Source organism: Centruroides vittatus, unplaced genomic scaffold, assembly GCF_030686945.1.
Source record: "Centruroides vittatus isolate TY-2023 unplaced genomic scaffold, ASM3068694v2 scaffold_386, whole genome shotgun sequence".
Lineage (NCBI taxonomy): Eukaryota > Metazoa > Arthropoda > Arachnida > Scorpiones > Buthidae > Centruroides > Centruroides vittatus.
In genome coordinates, this window is record NW_027122706.1 from 7,487,549 (window position 1) to 7,495,508 (window position 7,960).

General features: G+C 26.6%; 1 protein-coding gene and 1 long non-coding RNA gene across 3 annotated transcripts in view; both read left to right on the forward strand.

Moving 5' to 3' along the window:
- LOC136988848 (uncharacterized) overlaps positions 1–7,960 on the forward strand; it is a 56,506-nt gene that overhangs the window by 14,899 nt on the left and 33,647 nt on the right. The gene's annotated exons all lie outside the window — the stretch shown is intronic.
- On the forward strand, positions 2,308–6,891 carry LOC136988875 (large neutral amino acids transporter small subunit 4-like). 2 transcript variants are annotated; one of them, XM_067286871.1, is made up of 11 exons: positions 2,308–2,719; positions 3,207–3,349; positions 3,422–3,468; positions 4,936–5,012; positions 5,085–5,177; positions 5,248–5,455; positions 5,525–5,722; positions 5,799–5,903; positions 5,976–6,171; positions 6,414–6,525; positions 6,665–6,891. In XM_067286871.1, the coding sequence occupies exons 1-11, from the start codon at positions 2,513–2,515 to the stop codon at positions 6,752–6,754; spliced, it is 1,476 nt and encodes a 491-aa protein (XP_067142972.1). In that variant the 5' UTR covers positions 2,308–2,512; the 3' UTR covers positions 6,755–6,891. The 2 variants fall into 2 exon arrangements, 1 of the variants encoding a protein (XP_067142972.1); XR_010882827.1 differs by lacking the exon at positions 6,665–6,891 and having other exon boundaries at positions 5,976–6,338; positions 6,414–6,505.

Here is a 7,960-nt window from a genome sequence, read left to right on the forward strand (position 1 = left end):
TTACTTCTTTCAAATTTCTATCGTGATCATCCGTTAACTGCTCTCTTTTTTGGATGATTCTGAATAGTTTTTTATATATTAAATTTATTATCACTCTTAGATGATCCAGAATGTTACTAGGATAGCGTCTTAGTAAGTTAGATTTGATTATTTATCATTTCAATAAGTTTATTCATTTTTCTTTTTTTTATCATTTATCAATCAATTGCTTCATTGTTACCATTATAAATATTTAAAACCAAAGTTAGTAACACATTTTATTATAAATAAATTTCTTATATTCGAGTGTGTATATGTGTAATATGACAGTAAATCTGTAGTACTGGTCGCCGCACGAAAACCAGGCTCCGTAGAATTCCGAAATTTGGGGTTTCAGAAGATCCTGAGCTTATATAATTTATTTTATTATCAAATAAAGTTTTTTTTTTATGAAATTAAAAAAAAAAAGAACTATTGAAAAAACTAGATTTTAATTTTTCTTAGATTGTTAAGAGATTAAATTTTTTCAGGGAACTCAAAATTATAGTTACGGATTCCATTATCATATCATCGTAATTCATCATTCCAAATTGTCTCTCTTGTTATATTAAGAAAAACTATAATAATTATTTCTATAATTCTTTTCAATTTGTTTATAGGAATAATAGTTATGGTATTACATGTATTTGTATAGTATACAATTATGAATTCGGAATTTATTTAATCAAAATTCGTTAAATATGAAAATTTTAAATGAACATTTTGCTGACTCCAAACTTTTTATCGGGAAATGTAAAACAATTAAGTTAAAGATAATTTAACTTATCAAATTCCGGGAGTTTCCATGCCATGTCAACTGTATTAAAGAATTTCTGTATATTTCTCAAAGAATTTTCCTAAATTAAAATAGTTTGATGAAAATCGGATCCAGTTGCCAAAGTAATTAAGTTCCTATCGTTCTTTCTCCTATCATATAATTGTAAATTAGGTTTATGATTACAAATGATGTAATGTGGCATATAGATAAAAAGTGTTAATTGGAATTTGGATCTTCGAGACACACCACAGGATCAAAAATTCCCCATTACGTAAGATAATTCGATCTATTAACCTAATTAGAAGGAAAATTCATCTTATATCGTTACAATCTATCAAAACTACATATAAATTATGTAGAAATACGAAATTGAATATCATTACATTTCATTCATCGTTGCTTGAATATTAAACGTGTCGAAATTAAATAAATTAAGTTACGATATATTTATTACGCAGAGAAAAAATAGTATATACAATGTGTTTCATGTTTATCGCTTTTTTATTTATTATCTTACGTAATATTTTCATTATCAGATTATCAGTCCTCTATCAAAACGTGAATATTTAGCCATAATTAAAACACTTGACACCCAAATCCAAATCAATTTACACTGAACTAACGGAAAAGATGCCATCACGATTTTAAGCTAAGTATTTTATATATAGCCTAAATAAATAAATATATTTTTCCGGGATTTTCTTGTTTGTTTGTATTTTAGCTGTGAAATCTGTTTAACTGGGACAGTAATCTTCAGTCTGAATAGACTTTACTGTAATAAAAAAAAACAATAAAATTTTAATAAATCAAAATTTATATAGGTCGAAGATAAATTTGAAGTTACTAATACATGATATGGATTCTTCACTCTTTTTAAAATGTAGTAATGACTATTGTAATTATTAATTGTTTACTATGAAGGTATAAGATATAAAAATGTAAATAAAATAATGTTGGAGGCAAATTTTCCACATCAACAATTATGATAAAAACTATTATACTTTAAAAAAATCGCAGTTTTTTTCCTTGTATAGAAAGTTATTAATCTAAATATGCTATTTTTTCGGGTAATAAAATTATATTTTCAGCATTAATATAATGAAAAAACTTTCTACACGTGAATTAATCATTTAATTAATTAATAACTTATTTATTTCAGAATGTACTTCTCATACACATAAAAACCAAAACGTTCTTTATTTTATATTCTTGTAATCATTATTAATACAGTAAGTGCAATTTCCAATAACACCGGCATTGATCTGCATATAACATATATTGGGGTGAATATATAGGCCTATATAATATATGTCCCTTCTGTCTCTCCGAGTCCGATAATACATTCTAATTTTAAGTACTATCAAAAGCATAGAAACAATGCGATAAAAGCACTTTTACACGGCTTATAAATTTGCAAAGTCTATCACGAATAAAATGAATTTAAAATAAATAATATAACTATATTTTATTCATCTGAAAGTGTATTTCTTTCCGGAAACGTTTCCGATTATTTATAGGTATGTCTGAATGTATAGAGTTGCGTCAAATTCGATAATCGTAACGCGATTAGTGGGCAATGATCTCATACCATCTAATAAATTTTATTTCTTTATCATAAACGATAACGGTGTATCGAATCACGTGGTACATGCAAAGATGTCATTCGGAGAGTAAACTCGATCGGAGAAAGTCGTAATTCGTCTTCTCTCCACAAACATGGAAAACTGGAAAAGGTGGTTATGCTTCTTTATTGGTTATTCCGAAAGTTTATTATTTGCCGGTATCATTTACGGTTGGCCGAGCTTAGTATACCTTTTTAAAGAAGATCACCTTTATAGTCACTTGTGTTCTAATATCACTGTAGCGGTAGAATCTAACGTAACTGTTGCACTGCACGCGGAAATACACACCAAGAAGACACAGGTATGAGGTTTCTATATTAATTTGTTATTGTAAACAATTCTGATATAACTAATTTTTTAAATAATTATTATGGATTCGTTTTTAAAATATTTTTAGGTTATCTCAACACTTTCTTACCCTACACAGTTTTATCTGTGTAGGATATGAATGTGTGGTAAAGCCTCGAAGACTGCAATCTCAGATTAAATTACATAATAGTTTATATATCGTTAATGACTATTATAAATATTTTATTACTGTCTTATTTATGTTTTTATAAAAATTTCAGGTTATCAGTTGTTATTAATTTTTAAAAATTAACTTATTTTGGTGCGTTTTTTCCTCTGGTAATCTTATCAAGATAAATGTTACACTATCAGTTTTTGATATCTTCGATAATATATATATTTTTTTTTAAAAATCAATACTGATTATTATTATTTCAGATTTTTTATTTAATAACTTTAATAAATATTGCTCATTTTAAAATTATAGTTTTATTTCTAAGGTAAACTATATAAATTGCTACGAAGAAGATAGCATGTACAATTTGGCATTTAGTATAGGTACCTGTATACTGTCCACTTCTGTCTTATTTGGTGCATTGATATTAGATTATATGGGTTTAAGGTTTACTAGGGTATTAAACAGGTATAAAATCTCTTACACTTACGTAGAAGAACATAATATTTATAGATTTTAATTATATTTCCTTTTTTTCAGCATCATTTTGGCATTAAGCTTTTTATTATTTGGCTTGTGTAATAAAGGTAATCAAAACGAATTAATATATTTTTATTAGCGCGTATAATATACATAATAATGATAAGAATAAATGGAATATGTTCTTGTTAATGAAAGTAGAGTAGTAACTGTTTAGATACCGAGTGCACGAGTATTAAATAACTAAACTATACGCTTATTGATCTAATTTACAATAATCAGTTATCATTAACCAGAGTTTAAAGTCGATGTTATTATCTTGTTTTACATATATATTAGTCTATATTTTAACACACCAGAATCGTTTCTACTGGTTACAGGTAGGGTAAACCGCGATAACTTTCTTATCAAATTCGTAACCCGAATAAAATTAAAAGTGTGGTAATGGTTTCAATGATACCTGTATCTCCTCAATATTGTACAGGTATCGATGGTTATCTGATAAACACAATGTAGTTAGTTGCTGTTTAATCAATGGCATATATTCAAAATTAAGTAATCTACTAAAAGCAAAAATGTATTGTAGGCCTAATTATATTGACTACTTCCAAATTGGACTTTATTGAATTTATTGTTTATTCCATGTGTTTAAACTGTAAATTATATTAATGATCGTACAGGAAGATAATAATTTTAAAAGAGACTTATCACCATTTCTGTTGTAAGTTTCTCAGTACAATTTCTCTATCAAAATTTAGAAAAGATGAATTTCTCAATAAAAATTCCTTATATATAAAAAAAGCGTTATTTGAGAACAATAATTTTTCTTCCAAGTATTTTTTTAAATAGAAATATCATAAAATTTCTTCCACTTTTCAAATTCTGGACGATGGATAATACTGAATTCAAAATTTTGTTCATTAAAATTGAACTGTTTCGAATTTATATTTGTTTAAATTTCCCTGTTTCGGTGTTCATAAACGCACACTGCAGTGTGCAAAAATGCAAAAAATTCGAGTTTTTTTTTTGTAATTTACGAATAGTTGGTAAATTAGTATTAAGATTAAAAGGACAATATTCCGTAAAACCAAACGTGGTTGATGGCGTTCTCCTGGGAGACAGACAGCGAACGGTAAGATGCTTTTGAATTTTTGGTTTTACGGTCGGGAGTGTGAATTAAACAAAAATTCTATTTCCAAAAATAATTGTAACTAAACAAAATAAGTGATAACGAACGAAATGAAGTCGGGTTCTCCCTTATAACATAACATAAATGGAAGATCTGGAATTCTATTTTAATTTCGAAGGTGGACAAGAGTCACGTGGGGCACATTTGCCCTACGTTACGTTTGGAAACGCATATGTCAATTTAAAACGTTGTTAAGTAAATTAAACGATTTGAATTCTGTTAACGTTGTAATGTAAAACGATTAATTTATAACATTTTAATTTTCCTTGCTAATAAATCATAAAAAATCGAGAGTAATCTTATAATAATTGACTTCTATATAAAAATATTCATAGACTTAAAAATTATTTTTTAATAGCGAAAATAAATCATTCTTTACTTTCAGAAAAACCGTATCTCATATTTTTCGGAGTAGTTTTATTAGGATTAGGAGGGGGTCAACTTCGCTTAACAGATCTACAAGTAAATAAAAATGATCGTTTATTTATAATTTGATAACGTTTGATAAAGCGTTGAAAATCCTCGTTTGTTAAGATTGCAGATATATTTCCGAAAGCAAAAGCTACTGTAATTGCTCTGTATGGTGGAGCCTACACGGGATCGTCTATCGTATTTCTGTTTTTTAAAGTAAGATTTTAAAATTGTTTTAATTTTTATCAATAAAATTTTTATTAATTTGATATAAATTATGTTTCAGATAGGTTACGAATTTGGAATCTCTTGGCGCACTTCCTTCTACTTTTGCAGTATATTATCGTTACTCATGCTAATTCCCACATTTTTATTATTTCCTAAGATTAAATTTAATTCAGAGGTGCATAAATCCAACAAAGTTACTCAAAATATAGTCCATATCGATGAAAAGACTCCTCTGATCGTCTCTACCAATACTAAACATAATAAAAGTGGTATGTACTAGAGCTTTTTATCAGTTTTAATAGGCTCTTGTATGCATAATGTTGTTTATTTTTTAGATCATGATCATCCACAGAGTCAAATTAGTATTGATAAATCGGTAGAATACATGAAATCTTTGCCATTATCTCATTCGTTAACTTCTTTCTCGTATCTCATCCACGTTTACTCTATTTCTGTTGCCTGTCTGGTGGTGATGATATATAATGGATCTTTTAATGTATGGATTAGTGACGTGACGAAAAACAATGAAACTGGTAACTAACAGCAAATAATTAAATTATTTTAATTAAAAACTTGACAAAAAACACATTCGAAATTGGTATTTTATAGTGAGTTATTTGGTGGAGTTGTTTGGTTCCATACAAATATTAATGGTCATTATTGGACCCGTGGTAGGCACTATGATGGATTATGCTGTGAATAAAGCTAATACAGGTAATTAAAATCAAAAACTGGTTATAGAAAAGCAAAATATTAGCAATAATTTGATATTTTCGTATATTTCAGTAAAAGAAGCCATTAGCAGAAGAAAAAAAAGACAGAAGGGAGGATTTTGGGCTTTGCTAATAACGTTTATTGTAACAATAGCATTATTGACTTGTACATTTTTTTCGAATATTAATGCAATTTACGTATCCATATTTATTTATCTGTTGGCTCGATCTATGTCGATCTCCGCTCAACCGGCATATATACGAGTAAGGTAAATTCATTATATTTCTAACCTATTTATTCAGTGTCAATTATATATTATTATTACAGAATTTCAGATATATATAGTGGTGTCATCTATTTCGGCACCAGTGCATTTCCGGACTTAAGCTAATAGAACTATTTTTGTTCTTTGTCCTGCCAGGAATCCACTCCGAAGTTTGTCCTCAGAGTTTGGAACAACCCTGTATGTATATAGTACAGTACATTCATATATTGTTACATAAATTTCAGGTTCCCGCAGCATCATTTCAATGTTTTGACTGGAATATCCGGAGTAGCAATAGGTTTCCAAGCATTGATACAATATTTTTTCTTTATTTGGATAGGAAATAACCCATTATGGGTAAGCTAAAAACTTAAGTCTTTATTATAAATTAACAAGTAATATATTTTAAAATATTTTATGCTAAAAAATTGTTAGTCATTAATTTTCGCACAGGTTTTTATAACTGCATCATTCAATAATTTAATTTTAATTTTAGGCTCGATCGACATTGCTCATATTAGCAGCTATAAACTTTGCCAGCCCTTTTCATCTATTATGTTTACCAGTAATGAAAAACTATAGCTAGCTCTTCCATAAACATCAATATACCTCGTAAATATCAATTCGGGTCATGAATCTCGACCGTTTAGAACAACTATGTAAATACTTTTTACCCAAATGTAAAAATTTCGATTATAATAATTCATTATTTTAACAAATTAATCATTCTTATATTATCATCAAAATTCAGAATATATACGTTTTAAATATTTTGTAATGATAGGTATTTTATCTATTTTATACATAATTTTCTATACAAAATTTAAAAATGTTTCTTGAAATCTTTTATGAAGTTATATTCCAGATTAACAATTTCAAATTGTTTTATATTTTCTAATGAAAAATAATATAATGATAATATATAACAATTCCAATTCATTTAATAGCATGTATGTAAAATACTTTATTCAAAAACAAATTGATTTTGATATATATAGAATATTTCATGTAATAATGAAATATTACACACAGTAACAATGAAATCTGTGTAATGTCCATTCAGATCTGATATATGATTATAGCATTGTGTTAACTCTGAATCATGATTACATTTATGGCTTTTGTTCACTTAAATTTATGAAAAAAAAATTACATTATTATAAAATCTGTTTGTAATTCTATATTATTCATAAAAATTAGTATAAAGATGAACATGAATATATGTTTCAAAAACATGAAAATTAACATTATATTTACATTGGCTTACTGAATGTATAATGATTTTTAAATGAATTAAAACAATCTCCATTATAACAGTTTATTTCATTTCTGTATCAAATGTACATATTGTGAATACAATTTCACTAACATATTTGCACTTCCATTATTCTCTCAAACTATTTAGAATAAATGTGAACACTTTTCATGTTTAAAAAAATTAAATCTTCAGAATTTGTTTTAAAAATGCTTAAATTAGAAGCAAAGAATGAAAAAAGAAAAACTACTTGTTTAAATCTGGAATGTTTAGCTATTTTTGTATTTAAAAACTAAAATTAACATTTAAAAAATTATTTTTCTAGTAGAATTTAAAGAATAAAGTGCATATATTTTTTCAGTATCAAAATTAATGATAAAGACCTTATTATTTTTCTATAAAACTAAAAAATAATTTAGAAATACAAAGAATGATTAGCTAGCTTAATCAAAAAAATTAAGCAATAATTATTTTAAAATAAAACATGTACAGTACATACTAAACTACAGTTCAATTATATATTGCACTGATTAATCT